This window comes from Chaetodon auriga, chromosome 12 (assembly GCF_051107435.1).
Source record: "Chaetodon auriga isolate fChaAug3 chromosome 12, fChaAug3.hap1, whole genome shotgun sequence".
Lineage (NCBI taxonomy): Eukaryota > Metazoa > Chordata > Actinopteri > Chaetodontiformes > Chaetodontidae > Chaetodon > Chaetodon auriga.
In genome coordinates this window covers 10,564,371-10,584,976 of record NC_135085.1, presented here as the reverse complement: position 1 = coordinate 10,584,976, position 20,606 = coordinate 10,564,371, and the positions used below count along the sequence as shown (strand labels likewise).

Here is a 20,606-nt window from a genome sequence, read left to right as displayed (position 1 = left end):
CATCGGGTCTAATTACAGCCTCACCGAGCTGTTAGCATGGCTTTAGACTTATAGTCTTTTTCACCTTTGGACAAAGCCAGGCTAGCCATTTCCTCCTGTTTCCAGTGTTTGTGCTAAGCTAAGCTAACGTAGCCTGGCTGTAGCTCCATATTTAAAAGACAGACATGAAAGTGGCATCGATTTTCTCATCTATCAGCAAGAAAGCAAAGAGTATATCCTGAAATTTCAAACTATTCCTTTAACATTTGCAAGACTTGCTCTTGTTTTTCCAACCATCTTTATAACCTCATACTTGATAACAGGTGTGCAAATAACATAAAATTCATTACAACTGTTCTACATTTATTTGCAAGAAGAGGAGACATTTCAGATGAATCTAAAGATTTGATTCCCAACGTATTTCAAATATTCAACATTTATATGTTACATAGGATAGTGAGACCTATGTAACTATTATACATGTTAGGCCTTTGCTTTATATATAATCTAAATGCTCTCTATAGATGACTCTTACATTGTTCTGCATATTACGTGCAGCTGAGCAGGCACCTGCTAGTAGAGGACACGCATGGCACCAGCAGATGAGGTAGCCCCGGGCCAAGGCCACTATTGGGACTCAGTACTTGAGAAAGTGGGTTGCGTTTTGTGTTTACTATACTGTATTGGCTGTGAGTACTGCAGTGTGTTTGTGCGTGTGTGTGCATGCGTCGGGGTGTGTGTGTGTTGGGGGGGGGGTCACTACAGATGTCCTTGCCTTGAGCTTTCTCTACATGAAAATCTGCTCTGCTCTAGAAGACTCGCCGGCACAGAGCGACGTCACATTACACAATGATTCCTGGAGTCAGATATGGAGGGTTAAATCTTACTGGAGAGAAAAAGCAGCATACAGTCATTGCTGAAAGGGCATGTTGCCGTAAAACAAACTGGATACTGGTTATATTACAATAACAACCTGCACGTCACTCCTTCAAAACATTATAATATCTCAATACCAGAATGTATTTTATGAATCCAGCTCTGTGTTAGCTGGCGTTCTCAAGAGCAGCCAGGTTAGGAAACATTCAATGAAGCAGAGAAAAGGTAAGTGGGAAAGAGAGAGACACTAAATGTGATAAAGAGACAGAGCAAATGTCTCTTTAGAGAGGCAGAGGTGGCAAGCTAAGTGAGAAGCACAGGATCTTGCTGCCCTCTAGTGCCAAACACTCCCTGTGTGCCAACAACACAATATGACACAGCTGAGATGAGGATGAATTATTCATAAATGAGGGGATGATAAAGCAGTATTTCACAGATCTTAGATATGAGATGTAATTGATATTGTAGGGCTGATATCAAACGCATGCTTGTCTCTAAAAATAAGTGTAATCTTGTGGAAAAGCCACTGTTTCTGATAGCTAAAAGTGATATCCTGAATACTTTAAGTATCACTAGACAATGCTTGTATATGTACCCAGGAGTCCCTGAGGTAGTATTAATGAGAGGATTATCAACTTTTTAGCCTTTATTATGATAAAGTACTGGAAATATGCCCAAGTTGCCATTCAGGCCCTTTTAAAGCACCTGTTGTGGGTTACATGCATCATTTCAGGTTAGCTCACCACCTCCTCTCCTCAGTTTTATTAATGTCAACAGTTTCAGCCACACTCTCTCTCCCCCACAGATTAGCCTGTAGTGCCAGGCAGCACCAGCGCAGGTTTAATGTTTAAGCTTTTACTCCCCCCTCAGTTCTCCACACACATTGGCCAATCACCCTGCGTGTGTGGAACTGAGTGTCTAACAGCAGGAGTGAGTCACCTGAGAGACTGAGGAGGGTGAGCTGAGTGGGCCTGGTGGACGCGGTGGCCATTTTACAGTGGCTATCAGTTCCTGTTCCCTTACAAGCAGCAACGCTGACCAGAGAAACAAGTTTGAGTCAAACCGGTAAGAAGTTTTTTTGTTTTTTTATTTTTTTAAACCTAATATGCTCTGTGTTATTAATGAGCTCCCACTTGATATTGTGTGACTGTCTCATGACCCTTGCTGTGTATTAAGAGCCCGTGCAGCAGGTTGCTGTGAGTCACAGCTCGGCTTAAACTCCTCTGTTATTAGCCGAGCTCGACCTACTCTGCAGTCATGTTGTCGTCTCTCTGAGTTGTCGAGTCTGCCGAGTATCTGATGCTGTCACAAATCAAAAGCTGAATACTTCACATTTTGCCAACAATGTAGGTGTGCTTAGAAATCCAGACACTTCATCTCCATTTAGTACGAATATCTTTCAGCACAACCTTCAAACTTGCTTCAACCTTGTAATCCATAATAATGAATATCAACTCCATGTGATTTGTGTCAAAGCCTGCACTTAAACTGAATTACCACGTTGTGATAATGCAATGTGATGGATTATACAACTCACTCAAGTTTAAAGCTGCAATAATCAATATCGTTATTTCACCAGTGGATCAAATGACAACATGAAGGGGTCTCTCTGAGGCACTGTTGCCTGGTATTAACATGTGATCTGCATCTGGATGCCTTTACCTGTATAAAGACATTCAATTGATGGTTCTTTGCATTTACACCTTATATCAAACTGTGCTCTTGTTATCTTGATTGTGCTAAATATTAGTATTATTAGTTAGGCAGGGCTGGCAGATACGTCAATATACACGGCATGTCCCGGGTCAAAGGAAGCAATGTCACAAACTGATGATAATCATTTCTAAATCAGTTTTTGTGAGGGAAGTCATGCTAATGCCTGCTACTTCTTGCAGCTTTTGCCTGGCAGCTACAGTCAGCGCCAAATATCCAGATAGAGATCACATTTAATGGCAGGTGTAAATGAAGGCACCAGAGATGATACCACAGAAAAATGTCACAAACATAGTGGAGCATTTAGCTGCTAATTCCTCAGATATTCCCTCAGTAGTTGTTTAGAGACCAAAACAGAGCTAAAAGGAGGCTGAATATTAGATTTAGATTAATAAGGTGGATGCAAACATGAGTACAGATAAATGAATTTTTCTCTGTATCTGCTAATTTAGCTTTTTTTTCCTTCACAGTTTCTCACCCTCCATTCCTAATAAGGACTGTGTAATTACTTCTTTCTCAATGAATCACCAATATCAGCCAGCAGCATGAAAAGCTGGAGCAGTAAATTCAAGAGACAAGAGCCTGACGGCGTGGTCGGGTCCTCCTCAAGTGAGAGGGATTCCATTCGTGATCCACCAGTGCCTGTGTGGGTTACTCACACACCCACACCAGACAATATCTCAGATGACGGTGATGCTACCTCCATGGGCCACACATCCAGTACTCCACCTTACACAGAAAAGGAGGACAATGACAAAAAAGGGAGCATGAAGGACAGGCTGAAATCCCTCATCCCTCAGTCATGGGGAGGCCTCATCCATAAACAGACAAGAGAAAGTGACAAATTTAATAACTCTGAATCCTGCACCAGTAGCATCCAGATCCTTCCTAATGGGACCAGGGTGAGCCCTCCTGTAAGTCCCCTGACGGAGCGTAGGAACTGGTGTGAATCACTGGGCAGCTCCAGCCAGAACTCCCACAAGCCTCTGTTAAGGGAGAGCCCCTCTGATGATCTGTTCAGTCAGACCCCACGAGAGGAATCTCTACTGACGAGTATCCACCCTGCAGAGTACTACGCTGAGAAGCTGGAGGTCTATAACCAGAAGTACTCCTATCTGAAATCCTGGCCAGGCCTGCTCAGACTTCTTGCTGGACTTCAGCTCCTATTTGGGGGTATGGTCTTTGCCTGTGTCATCGCCTACATCCAGAAAGACAGCGAGTGGTCCAACAGTTACGGCCTCTATAACGGTGCATATAACAATGGGCAAGGCTTGTCTGGGTACAGCTACAGAGGCCCTATGACTCCCTTTATACTGGCAGCAGCTGGAGTCACCTGGATTTTAACCTTCGCTCTCTTGGTGATGGGAATGACCATGTATTATCGCACCATCCTCCTTGATGCCCCCTGGTGGCCTCTGACAGAGGCCTTCATCAACTTGGCGATGTTCCTGCTCTACATGGCAGCAGGAATTGTCTACCTGAATGATTTGAACCGCGGGGGACTGTGCTACATGACAATAGGCGTTAACCCCATCATAGCCAATCTGTGTCGGGTGGATGGGGGACAGATGGCGGGAACCGCTTTCATCTTCATCAACATGGCAATGTATTTGGGAAGCTTCCTGGTATGTCTGAAGATGTGGAGGCATGAGGCTGCACGCAGGGACAGGAAGTACTTTGAGAACAAGGTACAGTTCAGCAATGCTATGGAAATTTTAGATGAAAGACAAGCTTATTGCTTCTGAATTTACAGAGGGAGGGAAGTCATTTTCATAAAAAGAATGAAGTGTCTTGTTCAAGAGTTGCATTGAGCTGGTTATGGGAAGCGCTCCTTGTGGATTCAGTATAGAAGTAGGGTTAAATTCACCATATAAAACCTATACAGAAAGCCCAAAGTTCCCCTTTAAAGCGTTGTCTGTCACAGTATTTGTTCTTAGGCCATGCTCTGCCCACTCTCATCTGACTCCTACTCTTGTCTTGTGCCAGTCTGACACACACTCTTTCCCAGTGAGGCTGTCTAAATGAAGTTTTTCACATCACTCCTCCCTTTGAGCTTTTTAAAATATATATGACAAACACCACATTTACTGGTGGCAACAGTAAGGGACACTCATACTGATCACAAATAAGCCGACAACAGCTCCAAAACAACAGTAGCAGATCAAATCCAGTGAAATTTAAAGTCAGTCAAGACAATCTGTAGTGAGCATGCCGTTATGTCAGTACTGATATATCAGCTTTTTCTGCTGGCTGGTGCCACGGCAGTCAACCAGAATTTGTCCCAAAGCTGTAAACTGTGTTTTTCTTATATTTATTGACTCTGTCACTAGCCACAAGCGTGGCTACAAACAATAGCTGATAAATGTGGACAACATGGCATGTGACCATTGACATTTCATCCAACTCAATAAACACAGTATGCCCGTTATGAACAAAGCATGTAACAGAAGTGTAGTTATTGTTGTGCCAGCTGCGAGACAGCCCAAACACATAAGTCTGATAAGTCTATCTGATAATATAAATCAACACAGATGGCTGAGTTATACAAACACTACATGTGTACATGTACATGCTCAGTGCAGTAAACTGGAATGGGCAGATTAAAGACAGACATGGTATTGTTGTTATGTTCCAGGTCCTCATGATTGCTCCCCTTGACAGCTACCAAGCTTTTTACCATTCTTAAATAGAATCCATGTTGTCAAGCTTCACAGCCACCACCTACGGGTGAGAAACAGCATGGTCAGCTAATGTATTTGATGTCAAATAAGAAAAGGTGAGAAGCCAGGAGTGAGCATAATAATTCCGTCTCCCAGCTGAGGGAATGCAACTGCAGAGGCTTAGCTTGCCAAAGCCAAAGAAAGGGGGCAGTTTTCCATAGGCAGTCCTTTAAAAAAAAAAAAAAAAAAAAAAACTTCTCTGACACGTAGCTTAGTCTTAATGTTGCTCCAAGGCTTTTGAGAAAGCTTCTTGCACAGTAATGATGACACAGGCCTGCACACATCGTGGATAGTCATTATTTGTTTGCTCATATGCTCTACATAAAACTTCTCTTTGACCTTTAGCCCCAGGAGGAGTTTCACCAGTCCATCCCGCTAACTGCTCAGAAAACAAAGCGCATATCATTCAAGGATGAAATGGATAAAGGTCATATCAGTGAGTACGCGCTCACCCCTGAGGTCCATAAGAAACCAGTCAGTCTGAACAGAGCCATGGCGTCTGACTACACCCCCAAAGTGCACATCATCGCAGACTACATCATGTGAGTGAACATTTAAATTGTCCATGTTCAGGTTTAGAGAAATATTCTGACTTTTTTTTTCCAACAAAAATCTCTGACACAAACAAACAAACAAACAAACAAACAAAAACAACAGCCCAATTTGATTAATCTTCCCTAAAATCTTTCTTATAGAAAGTATCCAGAGATCAGCTGTGTGGAAGAAAGGGAGAAGTACAAAGCTGTTTTCAATGACCAGTATCAGGAGTACAAGGACCTTCACAGAGACATCAGCACCACCCTCAATAAGTTCAGAGAGCTGGATGCCACCATGGCAGGACTGCTCAGAGATGGAAGAAGCCAAGAGGTGAGACGGATGTGTAACTGCTCTTATAGACCATTTCTGAAGGCATCTAGGATTTAATGTGTGATGGAAAGGTTAGAATTTGGCCACCTTATTGTACAGACATTAGATGGAACTACTCCTACATGATGCAGTTGTGATGCTCACTGCTATATGAGTGTTTAATGTCATATTCTATACAAACCATTTCATCATTGTTCTATTTATCTTTTAGGATCGGCAGAGGATTCAAAACATTTTGATAAAATATCGGGAGAAGAAGACAGTAAGTGATTGTTTGTTCAAAAGTGTCCACTTTAAAACTGAGAAATAATTCAGCATTTCCAGCATTTAACCCACATTTGTGTTAGTGTATAAACGCCACAGTAATATTTGCTTTTCTTCAATAAAGCTGTCCACTGATGTACATAAGACTGCTTCCATCATGAAACATGGGTGTGTTTTTTGCAGGATCCAGCCTTCCTGGAGAAGAAGGAACGCTGTGACTATTTGAAAGCTAAATTAAGCCACATCAAAAACAGGATCCGCACTTTTGACCAGGAAAACATGGCAAGTGACTACACATGAAGAAGACCAGAAAGAAATGTCAGACTGAACAACTCGCCTTTGTCTCACTGGTCCTTTGTCTCTCTTTTCCCTCTGTTGCATCAGCATAAGGATTGCATTGAAAATTCTGTGTTTTGATTGAAAAGAATATTTTTTATTCTGGATTAACTAAATAGATTATTGGACATTTTTGTACAGACATCGACATAAGGATAGAGCTGACATGAAATCTGGTTTATAACAGCATTAACAACATTACAACATTAACAGCATAAGGGCTACATGTGCACTCCCTTAGTATATCCTTTAGTATATCCTTTCATGTCATGTCAGCACAGAGGAACAACATGTTGATTCAGCGTATGTTTTAAATGAAAGTTCTGTCTGTGTTTTTTTACAATTGTACAAAAAGTATCTGTGAAAGTTTGTATGATAAAGCTTTTTTACATACATGGATTGCATGTGGTTTCTTATCTGCGCTGCTATTTTGTGTTTCTTTTACAACTGGTGATTTCTTTGTCCTTTAGCTTTGTACTCTTTTCTATAAGCTTCAGAAAAAAATATCTTTCCTCCAGAATCAGTTGGATAAAAATTGTGGGTTCAGAACTAGGTGGCGAGTGATTATTGAATCTTTAAATTGTTACTGTTAGTTTAAAAAAAAAAACTCCATCAAACCCTGTAAACAGACAGTACAAAGCTTTGTTATTGAACCTTTGACTTTTCAGCCTGGTTCCACTGGTGACTACAAAACACCAGAAAGCAATTTGGGTGACAGAAAAACACCAATGTTGTGTTTTAATCACTGTTTGGGTTGGGCTGTTGGAGATTGTGTTGGCCCTCTGGGTATATATTTAGGCTGCGGTTGGAATCCAGCAGACCATGTTATCCAAAACAGGTTGTTAAGTGACACAATTCACCATTTCAGGAAACCGCAAAGTTAAAATGAATCTGTTATTGTTTAAAATACAATTTAATAAGTAACTTTAATTGCAGGTGAATGATTTTTGTTTCATTGTACCTACACAGCAGAGCTGTTGATTTATCTGACACTCAATCGCAGGCAGGATGTGTTACAGACAGAAAACATCTCAGTACTGTGGTGACATAATAATAGTTTATCCTGTTTATCTTATGGAGTCAACTGCTATTTGGCCAAACTCCCCCACATTAACTGACTATTTGCTGTGTCCCTCCTGCTCTAAAATCACATATGCGTGCATTATCATTAGTGGTGTTCACTGACTTGTCCCTCTGTGTGGACATAGCAGTGACTGCCGCCTCACTTACATCAGCTTCTATCCAGATCACATTATCTCAGTGTTTTGGTCATTTGGTTGTTTTAGGACAGCAGTGTTAAGGACAATGATGTTTGCTTATATGTTGGAGGAGATACTTACTGACCTCCTCTCAGCATTGCATGAACACTACAACATCTATTGACTTACCTTCAGGACTGCAACTAAAGATAATTGTTACAATCTTCAAACTGCAAATAATTTTCTTATGTGATTGTTTGGTATATAAAACATCAGAAAACACTCTGACAAAACTCTCCATAACCCAAAAAGGTATTTCAGTCTACTTTTGCAGAAGAGAAAGGGGGGGACAAAAACTTACTGAAAGGGTTAATTGATTATTTTGAATACTATTTTTCTCTAATTGTTTCATCTCTGACTGCCTGTAATGCATATATGCAATTCACTGTTTGAACACCCACATAATGTGTATGCAACTATAATAATAATAATGAATAATTAAATTATGATCATTATTATTACAACAGTGACGCTGTAAGTCATCATTTCCAATAAACATCCTGTTATATAATGTTAATGGTTGGTGAAAACATGTTCTACACTGAGAGTGTACCTCATGTGTAGACATTAATGTTAAATGAAGGCAGTCAGAGAACACGTGGGAGGCGTCAGGTGAGCGGGGGGTGAACTGTGGCCCCGCAGGACACACCGCAGCTCCGCACGGCCCGCGCACAGTCAAGCGGCTCCGTAGCTTTCAGTTACGGGCTTGTTGTTGGGAGAAAGAATCCATAATGGGAAATGACGATGTTTTCGATCGCCTGTGAGGCATAAAGCGACCCTGTGATAAAGGAAAAGAGACCCACCTGGATGGACAGGCGCAACGCTGAAGAACGTTTTCTGTAGTGTGAAGGTAAGTTGTGTGGTGCACGTCCAACCGATCATTTCAGCGTTAATAGAAGGTTTAAAGGAATATTTCCTGTATTTGTTCAACGATCCGACCTGTTGAATATTTAAAGAAGAATTCCAGGCATTAATAATGGACTTTAAAACATTTGGTGATGTAATTCTTTATGAGCAATGCCAAATAAAACCACCAGGTCTCAATGCAATGTAATGGAAAGTACAGAGTTAAATATTTAATTTGTGACCCAGGCTGAATAAAGAGCAGACCATAAAGTTGCATTAAAAAAAAAATAGAAGTCAGTTTTGTTGCTGTTTTTCTTACTTTCTGAGAGAAAAGTTATATAAACTCTGCAATTGATCAAAAAACCCCAAACACTTCTGGCAGGCCTGACTGGGCTTAAAGCTTCCCCTTCTCTCCCAGTGGGCTGACACTCAGCAGGTGCACACAGGTAAGACGCAGTCAATGCAGCACAAGGAAGGAACCCGCCAGTGGTTCTCCCCCTCTGCATGGCTGCCCCGGCTCGCCTCTTATCTGCTGTCTGTATGAATTATTGAAGCCTGTTGGGTTGAGTTCCTCTGGAGTGATGAAGTGTGGGTCAGAGACACTGGAGAGAGGGTTCAGGGATGGGCTGAGGTGAATGAAGGGTAGAGAGGTGCAAAAGTGCTTCAATCAAAAATTACATTAACGTGAATAAAAGTGATGAGAGGACTAAGGAGCAAAGTTATTTTATATCTTTAAATTGTCAATGTCAAGATTCAGTTTGCTCATGGAGGCGTCTCTCCAGCACACTGAGATGACACAAGGTTAGAACTGACCACCTTCAAAGCTGCTGCTCAAAGCTTTATTTTGTAGTGTGGACACGTATTGCAACACGTAACAAGGACTTAATTTGATCTAATTTTTCTCCTTCTTCCAGGTGAAATTGCCTCTAAACCATGCATGAGTCTCGGTACTACGATAGCCCTCCTGTGTACAGTCCGCCCTACAGCACCACCTCCCAAGGCTTCTACCCTCCAAGGAGCGTTCACTCCCCCCAGAGCCAGTATGTCCCCTACACCTATAATGTCCCTCCAGACTCCTACTACACAGAGGAGAAACCTCAACTCTTCTACCATTGGTTTTCTCCTCCCGGTTTCGTCAAAACCTTCCAAGGGGCTACACTACTCATGTCTTTCCTCATTTTTGCCTGCGTGGCTTCCACGTTGGTGTGGGACATGAATGGATTTGGGTATGGGGGCTTCGGTGTTGGGGCCACAGGGGGTGTCGCAGGGACAGAGTTGGGATATTATGGAGGCAGCTACGGCTATGGTAGCTCCTACATGACACCACAGTCTGCCAAGTCAGCCATGATTTCGATGGCGGCGATTAACTTCCTGGTTTCACTGGGGTTCCTGGTGGGGAGCTTCTCACGGTCACGGGTCATGCGGGGATGCAGGTTCTACCTCACTGTATTCATTTGTGATATCATCTTAGCTGTCCTTCAGGTGAGTCTCACCAAATACAAAATGCGCATCACACACAGACCACACAGAAAAACATGCTGCCGGTAGGTGGCAGCTATGTGGGTGGAAGGTGGTTTGCTGATAACACAGTAACTGACTCAAAACACATATCCTGTAGCCATGTTTCATTCTGGTCTACTGAGCCTCATCTCTGCCCCCTCTATGACGTACGTCTCTTGGTTCAGTTGTATAATTTCTTGTACTTTGTATGATTGCGATTTTTTTTTTTTTTTTTTATAAATGTGGACTTCTGAGATTTGATACTGAAGTGAAAAAGCTGTGAGGAGTCAACCATAAAGACCAGTCATTAATATCAAAACACCACTTTTTGAAGCTTTAAATTCAGCTATGAACAAAACACTTAATGTGACATGGCAAACTTTCTTATTTATCTACACATCCAGTAGATAAAAAGATGCATCTTTCTGACCATCTGGTGACTATAAATCCAATATTCACTCTCCTTTTAGCCCTGTTTAGGTGTCCTGAGGGAAATATCTCGCTCTTTAGTTGCTAAATGCTCCACTGTGTCCATCATGATAGTAAACTCATTCAATGAAGGTATTTAAACGATTACTGTGATTAAAAGTGCCTCTCCTTTGACCTCAAGGGCATCATCGACATCATCTTTGTGATCGGGGTGAACCCGATGTCTCAGAGCTCACAGAGCATGCTGTACAACCCCATGTTGATGATGTGCCAGAACATCCAGGGCAGTCCCAGCCTCAGTGCAAGCGCAGGGGCCGGTTTTCCTGGAGGGTTCCCGATGTACAATCAATATCTGCATCACTACTGCTACATGGACCCTGAGGAGGTTAGAGGGATTATTCTATTGTATCCCGTTCTCTTCTATTCAATTTTATTCTGTTCTGATCTATGATTTTCTGTCTCTCCTCAGGCGGTTGCGTTAGTGTTGGGTCTGATGGTGGTGTTGGCCTTGTCCCTGTCTGCTTTCTACGCCTACAAGACCCGCAGCAAGATTTGGCGCCACGGCAAAGCCAACATCTACTGGGACGAGCCGCTGGCCAGGCCGTCAGAGGGGCAGGATGTGCAGGACTGGGTGAGAATTGTGTTTTATTATTTATTTCCTCATCATATTGTCACAGAGAATGAATGGAAGTTGTGTTTGCATTGTGTGAGTGAGTATATACTACTTAGAGTGCGTCAACAAAGGACTTGTGGTTTATCTTTATTTCTACTTTCTTTCCAGCCAGATAAAGGAACATAAGCCAGAGTGACCTCACTGCTTACAGTCCCATATTTGTTCTTTTCAACTTACTCCATGTATAAAGCTCAGGGCCGATATATATACACCTTGTTAAGTTTCTTAGTTCTTCCAGTGACTGTTAGGTTTCTCAGACTCTGACAATCACCTGCTGCTGTTGACTCAGAGGCTGCTGTTTATCTTTGGCACTCCCCGGTTTCACTCTGACTGATCATTAACCAGATGAGTGATAAAAGCCGCACAACCATATAAAAATGGGTGACAAACAACAATATGGATTTCCTGTAAAAGGAAACAGGTCAGGACGTAATTCACCTCATGGTAAAGAGCCAGGTTTAAGACATATTTTTAACATTTGAATCCAGTCAAAGAACACTGTAAATGACTCACTGTGAAACAGAATATTCTCCTTCCCAACTCTCACATATGGACGTTTGGTCAGGACCCTTTGGCATTATTTTTTAAGGCACTGCGTACCCAGTGAGCAGGGCTCGCGGTCAAGTTAGCAATAATGAATACACAACATCCAGCTACACTGTTGAAATCTACCTTCCTGGGAACAGTAATAAACACGTGGTTAATGTCGTGAGCCGGTCACACTTTAATTAGGCTTAGGCACCAAAACTACTTGTTCAGGTCTGGGAAAAGGCCAAGGTTTGGCTTGTAATAAGTATGTTGGTTATGTACATTACCTACGTACATTAAGTTACATTACCTCACTAACTGTGGTTAACCCATTCAGCCACCTCAACCTCCTCCGAGTGTGGACTTTTCTTGCTCTTTATACAGTATCATTTGATGTGTTGGGGGGAGAGAATACACTGTTTATAACCTGCACTTTGAAAAATGATGCTAAAGAGGTACCCAGTGCCTTAACGCCGAGGGGTCCTGACCGGACTTCCATATGTTACGAGTCGGGTGTCAGAACAGACTGTGTGACACACCTGCTCGTGAATGATATGAGCACTATTTGACAGAGCAGCCTGAAAGTACTGTGAAATCAACAAAGCAGCGAAAATGTATTATTTATTCGAACTTTTACTGTCACACAAAATCTTTTTTTTCTTCAAAACAGAACCATGCAGGTTTGAAATGAATCAGAAACAGTATTTTAACAAATACATCTATGAACAAACTTTCCATAGCATTGCACTTTAATTAATGATTTTCTACTGGTGCTATTCTCTGTATAATGAAGCATACACTTTCAGGGTTTGCTCTGAAATGTCAGCCTGACCCATTCATATACTCTCCAAGCAGTAGATTTTAAATTATAGTATATTTATGTGTCTGAATTCAACATTGTCTGCAGCAGTTGTCTGTCTGCAGCAGTTTGGCAGTTCACTTTTTGTCCCCTGTGGTCATGATGTGGCTTAGATAAGCTGTTGCGCTGTAGCTCGCATACATATAGTTTGTAAACCATAGCTGACTTCTTTGCCACATTGGAGGATAATTTCTGATATTATATTACATACATTCTAATTCAGGCCACAAATAAATATAAAATGTCATAGTAATGCAGGGATAAAATCTACAGATGCACAGATTAAGGTCAGCGTGTCAAAGTGGCAGAAAATTATTTTGGAAACTCATAAAAATAGGTACAATTAGTATGAAATTGACTGTACCGCTCCTTATTAAAATACCCAAATAATTACCCATGTTTTTGTTGTTATTGTAATTATTCAGCCACATCAATAATGACTTTTCTCTACAGAGAAATGACAGCTTTGGTATTTTGTTGGAACTATGAGTGCATTTGTTTGTATTCATTAAATAAGGTGGAAGTTGTGCTGTTACACTGTGGATGGACATGGGTGCACAAAGTGTCCAACTTTGTCTGTATACACTGCAGTTCACTTCCTGTCTCTTGTAGTCCATTTGTACCCAACCTTTTTGGCTTGTGACCCCTCAAAATAAAGTAGAGTCAATGTGCTTCCCCATCACACAACAAGTGGTCTTGTTGTGGAGTTGTGAGCAGTTCAACCAAAGGGTGATTTTCCTTCTTTTGGAGTGTTGAAGAGGGCAAAGAAAATGCTGAAACAATGTACATGATTTTGTGCGTCTCACATTGTACCCACAGGTCGGGTGCCACAGTCCCAGACCATCAGTGCGGCAGTATTTAGCAGGTGCTGTCGAGTGCCGTGAAAGCTGTGCAGTTTGTACTTCACAGCGGTAGCCTCATGTGGCATTTAGCAGTGATTAATCTACTAGAGTAGCAGTGTACTATGAATGCATCATGTCCACCATGACTCATTATGAAAAGGGAAGAAACATATTCAATCCGTTTATCCAGCGAGGCCTTGGCCTACAAACTGTCTATCACTGCAAAGAGTGTAGTGAGTCACTTCATAGAGATGCAGACCTTATTCTGGGGCACTCTTGTATTGCAGTGAAGATGCTTGCCTTGCAGGGAGGCATATATAATGTATGTGGCATGTATAATGTATAAAAAGGGTTGAGTTGCCTCAGTGTTGCTGTGTGAATCCCTCCAGAGTGTGGTGGCGCTAAATGATTCAGTGAGTGAAGGGAATGCTACACACTGCTGCAGATTAGACTCCTGGCAAAGAAGTCATTTCCTCATTTCCTCATTTCCTCGTGTTTTGTGCTACATTTTTGTTTAACAGAAGAGGAAAAGAGCGGTAAATGAGAGACAAGAACGCAGGGTGACTGGATTTTAAGCAAACGCTGCATAACTTGTGAAAATCAGATGCTGATTGTATTGAACAGGACAGTCCAATTAATATTTATCAGCATGGGCAACTCCTCCAAAGTCGTGGAGGAAAACAGAGCTAAGACTATAAACATGATGTGATGAGGCGTTAAGTGTGCAGCTCCTCCCAACCAGAAAGTGCCTAAAGAAGGTGATGCAAAAACACACAGACAGATATGTCGAGGAGATGTTGGCTTATTTTATGTTGCAGATCTGTAAAGAAATTATTAATCACATAGATGATCAAAATAAAACAAAAGTCAGATAATTAATTAATCTTTCATCAATTAAAATTGCATATAGCAAACAATTGTTAATTACAGGTTTTTTATGTGAGGATTTTCTGCTTTTTCACTTTGGGGTCTGGAGCTGAATCAGCTACTATTTTGATAACTGATCAATTGTTGGAGTAACTTTGCCAAACAGTCACAAGCCACCGGCTTGTGAAGTGTGTTGTCCTGGGCTCTGAAAAATTGTGATGGGCATTTTCCACAATGTATTGGCATTTTACAGTTGTATAAATGATAATTCAAGAAAATCAGCAGATGAATCTATAATATATAATCTATAATTAGATCTATAATAAAATATAATCATTGTTACTGAAATCTCTCTCCATCTTTAGAGGGCTTCCATATTTCCTCATCGGTCGTTGGATTTTAGTTTCAGCAGAAAGTGTCGGTTTGTAAATACCGACTGGACTGAACAGCACAGGAATTAAAAAACGCTCAGATTTCACAGAGCAGCGGCTGTCACAGCGCCTTCCTGCTGCAGCGGATCGGATTCCCTGCAGTTTTCTGTGCGTTTTTTCCACATATAGGATCCTCATCATCGTCCGACTCCACACTCATGAGATCTATTTCACAGGCTGGTGTTTCCAGACATTCGCATCAGCTCACTAGATCCTCATCCTGCAAGACTACACTGTGATCCAGAAATAGGCCAAAGACTAGAAGTCATTAATTATGCATCATACAGTAGACAGTGGATTATATGAGACATAATGCAGTTTCAGTGTTTGGTATCATTTGAGGATATTTTCTTTTGATCGTGCAGTTTTCTTTTATGGTAATGATCTTTTTTTTCCCTTTTCTGTGGCTGTAAGGGGCTCTAACATTGTAGTGTTGTCCTGCAGGTGTTCAAATGTTCTGTTTTCTAAGCACATTGTGCTGTTTTTTCTTCTGAAAAAGACTAGACCCCGACGCTCTGCTGCATGTTTACCTGATAGTTCAGAAAGACGGAACAGCAGAAAGGTTTGTTCCACTGATGTCACTCCTGTCTCAACCTTTCTCAATGTGCTCGCGATGACACGGTCGTGCTCACACACACACACACACACACACACACACACACACACACACACACACTCCTCCACTGGTAACACGCGTTTCATGTCAGACACAGTTCAGAAAATTGTTTTTGTGTGTTTCCTTCCAATTAATTGGTTCTGATAGTTGTTGAAAGAAAGGATTTGAAGAGAGACACTGATCGTCCTGGAAGGGACTTCTGCTCTCTGGAGTTGATGGATGCTCGAACGTCTTTTCATTTTACTGCAATGTGTTACACCATGGCCAAGTGTGTGTGTGTGTGTGTGTGTGTGTCTCCTTGTATCTGTCTGTCTGTCTGGCACTGACACAGCCTCTCTCATCCGAGTGTTTTGGAGCACAGTGTGCTGTACAGTGTAGAGAACTCTGCAGCTCTGTACTTCTGCTTATGTGACAGATTTAGTGCAGAAAAGGTTCTTTTCTTTCCAGCATAAAAAATGCATCTGATTCCTCCGGACGACGTTCTCGTTTATATTATGATGATAAACATGTTATTATGTTTCAGAATATTGAAACATACAGACGAAAGAATTTGTGTTTTCTGTTAATTTTCTGTTCTGTTGTTGATTTTCTGCCTTATGCATCGCCACGTGAACAGAATCGAGTGATCTGCACTGTGATGGATCAGACCTCGACATCAAATGGAGGGATTGTGATTTCTGTCTCCTCATATTATCTTAGGTGAACCATGTTGGAGAGGTGCGCAGCACCCAGCAGGCACCAACTGTTGTTGTATCAGAGAGAGCGGCACCTGACCTGAGGGCGGAGAATAGCGTGGTCTCCTACAGCAACGGAACGGTCAGCGTCCACAGTGACGGAAATTATAAAAGCAACAGGTGAGTGATGGTCACAGCTGATGAGTGATGCAAGAACACCACAGTATGGTCTGTTCTCATAAAACAGGACATGTTAGAAAAACATGTTTCCGTCCTGAGCCTGAAAACACACACATCTTACTCCCTGTGAGAACACTGATTGATGCCTTATGCCAGACTTCGATTAAATAATAATGAAGAGAAACACAAAGTCTGCTCAGTGCAGATCAGTTATAGTGTTTTCTGATTTTGAGCCAATGAAACAAATATACGATGAAGCATTTTTATAGTGGAAGAGGGTAAGAAGGCCTTGGTCTGATCAGATTAATTACATACTGAGAGCGGTGGGAAATGGCAATGTAATTTCAAGGAAATGCTCTGCACTTGTTCAAACTACTGTTATGACTGATGTTCTGTCACTCGTTCTGTCACACCTGGAGTGCTCCTCAGTCATCTCAAGAAACTTCAAACGGCACAGAACAGAGCGTCTTCTTTCTGTGCTAATGTGTGTGAGATGCATAAATAATTTACATGGTTAACATGTCTGCAAAAAAAAACAAAAAAACAGGTCTTTAGTCCCAGGACCCATAGTCCGAGGATCTGAGGCTGCACTCTGGCTCATAGGGGAGCAGCAACTCGGCAATATAACTGGGAGCTAAACCATGAGATGCTTTAAAGGTAATCAGTTAAAGGTAAAACTGACTGGTAACCAGTGAAAAGAGGCTAAAACAGAGCAGATATGATATTGTCTTCTGGTATTTGTTAAAACTCAAGCAGCTGCATTTTGTATTAGCTGAAGGCATGAGATAGTTCTGCGGCTTAACGATGGATACAATGAAGACGATGATCTAACTGAGGTGATACAACGGCCTTCTCAAGATCAGGTTGAGAGAGAAAAGATCTGATTTTTGAGATGCTCCCCATCGATAAAAACACGATTTAACAACTGTTATAGCTTGTTTTTCAAACGAAAGGTCACTGTCAAATGTCACACTCAGGTTTATGGCTGTTTGACGTCTGCAGACAAGGAGCCAAGATGTTTTTGTAAAATAAGAACAGACTTTGGAGAATGAGAAAGAATGACCACAGATTTGTTTTCATTTAGCTGGAGAACGCTATGGGACATCCAGCATTTCATTCATATCATGTATGTCTCAGTGGCAGCATGTACACACAGAACAAGATCTGAACTAGTCCAGAGCAGTGTCCCTGATGCAAAGTCTACAACCAAACAGTATGATGAGAACTGTTCTTTACAGAGCTTGTTCTGCCTGGACTATGTCCAAAAGTAGACTTTCTTTCAAAAAGCCACTAAAAAAATGGATGAAGCTCACATAGATGTTATTGTGGTTATTGCTGTATTGGAACCTTTCTGATTATATTTATTTTCTTTTTGTTTTTGTGTTTTGTTGTTTTTTTTTGTCATTTATACTTTATATTTGTTTTACAGCTAAAAAAAAAAAAAAGAGAGAGACCACCATAAAAAGTAGTAGTATTTGTGGGACTACTGTCTCAGCTCAAAAAATATGTATTGAAACTTTCCACTATGGGTGGCACAAGGTGACACTGAAGACACTGATATTTATAATATGTTTATGTGGCCTTAAAAATGTAACAGGGGGAACAGATGATGAGAGCCTTAAACCTTATTCTCTAATAGAGAATAAGCAGAGTTGCAACCTCTCAAGCCCCCTCTTCTAGCTTGAAGACCGTGTGTCAGTAAAGGTGGGACTCTGTGGGCAGCATGCCGCCACTTGGAGGCTCACTGTGCCAGATGTGTAAGTCACATAAAACAAGTTTTTCCATGGTTTGATGATGAAGTGACGTATGTGGAGGGGAAGTTGTGGGAGTTTAGGAAGACTTTTAAGCAGCTCTCCCCTCTAACGTCATGTGACTTTAACTCAACACAACACACACACACACACACACACACACACACACACAAATCTCCTGACCGAAGCTCTTACTGTCGTTTTGATTCCAGCCTGGGCCTTCTGCAGCAAGTTCAAGCACAAATCTAATACCTGTGTCTCACTTCTCTACAGTTTCTCTGCTGCCAACAGTAATCGTCGGGGTGCTGAACCTCTGTACCAGAACAGCAGGGTCACCATGTGCTCCAGCAGCTCCTCAGAGGAGGCTGACAGCTTCAGAAAACCTCCTCCTTATCATGCGGAGAGGGAGCAGAGGAAGCCAGAGCCCAGGCCTGCTGCTCGGGAGATGATGGAGTCCCAGAATGAAACTGGTTACACCACTGGAGACACTGGCAATGAGCTGGACCGGGACCACACAGATTACCTCTACAGGTGGGCTACCACTCTGCTGCCAGTTAATACTGCAATCTTGACATGTTTGTCATCTCAGAGAGTATTTAGGTGATGTGTGATGATTTTTCATAATACATTAGAGCAAAAACAACAACAAAAGAAGAGCAGAAAAATATAAAAATAAGAATAATAATAATGATAATATATATGTAAAGCACTTAAAGGTTGAAGAATGCTAAAATGTAAAGATGACAATCAGCATCTTGAAGCAAGAAAAATCAGCATCGGTGTCAGTTTTTAAAGAGCCCTTGGTTGTGCCCAAATTAAAACATTTAAGAGCAATCTGAGAGGAAGGCTTATTCCCCTCTGGCTTGACTTTTTGCCTAATTAATCACACTGTGCATTGCCCTGAAACAGACATTATTCATTTATTTGAGAAGAAAATGCTGTAATACCACAAAGAGTGGCTAGCATCACCACTGTCTTCAAGGCAAGTTAACCAACTGCTAAAATGATTTTAATTGAACACTAGTAAGAAGACTGATAAAAAAAAAGGGGGGGGGGGGGGTGCTCATTCACTTCTCTTTAGCCACAACCTCGATCACAGTTTTAATTTAATAATCATTTTATGTCTTTATGTTAATATCCCCCTCCAGGCTATACCCAGAGATAATTTCAGATGAGCAGCGCCGGCAGTACAAGAAGGTGTTTGACTCTGATCTGGCCCGCTATAAAAGTCTCTGTGCGGAAATGGATGAAATCAGTGACCAGATGCACAAGCTGAGCCGGGAACTGGACGCTTTGGATGAAGGCTCCATGAAGTACCAGGTAGAGGAAACAACAAGAGGGAGGAGAGCAAAACGGAAAAATTCAGGGCAGACTGCCAGGAGAGGAGTCATCGCTGTGCCTTTTAATTATATCTAACAGTTCAGTTCATCCTCGGTAGGAGTCTGTTGGACTGCCATAGACACAAAGCAGTGGAGATGAACGAAGCCAGATTTCATTACGATTTCAGAATTTTCTTAATTTGTTCATGTTATAAAATCATCACAATTGAGTTAGAAACTTTGTATTTCCATTTTCAGGGTGTGGCAGATGAGTATAACAGACTGAAAGACCTGAAAAGGGTGAGTGGAATTAGATTGGAGGTTTAAAAACAGGAAAAATCAGGTAATAGACTTGTTCACTTTCTTGCCAAGAGTTAGACAAGAAAATTGACACCACTTTCATGTCTGTACGGTAATATGAAGATACACCCAGCAGCCGGTTAGCGTAGCTTAGCATAAAGACTGGAAGCAAGGGGAAACAGCTAGCCTGGCTCTGTCAAAAGTTATGTTTCTTGGCTGGGTGCTGTGACTTCCTGGAGTCTCAGCTGTTACCTCGCAACCTCACCAAATTTAAGCTGTCACCGAAATGGAACTGAAAATCTTACACCAGAAATGAGTCTAGTTTGGCCTCCAGTGACCTACAACTTGTCGTAATACTCTTGGTTTTTTTGTACAGACCAAACAAAGATGCTAGCAGGCAAATTTTGGACAGAGCCAAGCTAGCTGTTTCTGTCTGTTGCCAGTCTTTATGCTAAGCTAACTGACTCCTGGCCATACCTTCTATTTAACATACAGAGTGGTGTTGATATTTTTGTCTTTCTGCAAAAAAATAAAGTGAAAATTTCTCAAATGTCAAAAAATATTCTTCTACTAGTATTGCTATGACTGCTGAGAAACATCAGATGATGTCGATTAATAATCTGCTTGCTTAAATTTGTCTTCCCTCCAGACACCAGACTATCAAGCAAAGAAGAAACAGTGCAAAGAGCTTCGGCAGAAACTTTTCCACATCAAACGTCTGGTGAAAACCTATGACCAAGGTCTTTGTTAGCATGTCTTTATAGCTGAGGACAGATG

The 20,606-nt window shown here is 41.5% G+C and overlaps 1 protein-coding gene across 1 annotated transcript; it reads left to right on the top strand.

The window, feature by feature from the left end:
• The first annotated feature begins 1,878 nt into the window (after positions 1 to 1,878).
• ocln1 (occludin1) lies at positions 1,879 to 20,580 on the top strand. Its single transcript, XM_076745049.1, has 14 exons — positions 1,879 to 1,920; positions 3,106 to 4,256; positions 5,643 to 5,830; positions 5,984 to 6,155; positions 6,367 to 6,417; positions 6,603 to 6,715; positions 9,793 to 10,342; positions 10,971 to 11,174; positions 11,259 to 11,420; positions 16,305 to 16,459; positions 18,484 to 18,741; positions 19,359 to 19,530; positions 19,788 to 19,829; positions 20,479 to 20,580. The coding sequence occupies exons 2-14, from the start codon at positions 3,114 to 3,116 to the stop codon at positions 20,578 to 20,580; spliced, it is 3,312 nt and encodes a 1,103-aa protein (XP_076601164.1). The 5' UTR covers positions 1,879 to 1,920; positions 3,106 to 3,113.
• The last annotated feature ends 26 nt before the right edge of the window (positions 20,581 to 20,606 follow it).

Bases quoted from the DNA above. Each gene is read 5' to 3' on its own strand.
- ocln1 (XM_076745049.1), top strand. From the start codon at position 3,114: ATGAAAAGCTGGAGCAGTAAATTCAAGAGACAAGAGCCTGACGGCGTG. The intron at 6,418-6,602 runs GTAAGTGATTGT...TGTTTTTTGCAG, and splicing joins AATATCGGGAGAAGAAGACA to GATCCAGCCTTCCTGGAGAA. The intron at 18,742-19,358 runs GTGGGCTACCAC...ATCCCCCTCCAG, and splicing joins CACACAGATTACCTCTACAG to GCTATACCCAGAGATAATTT.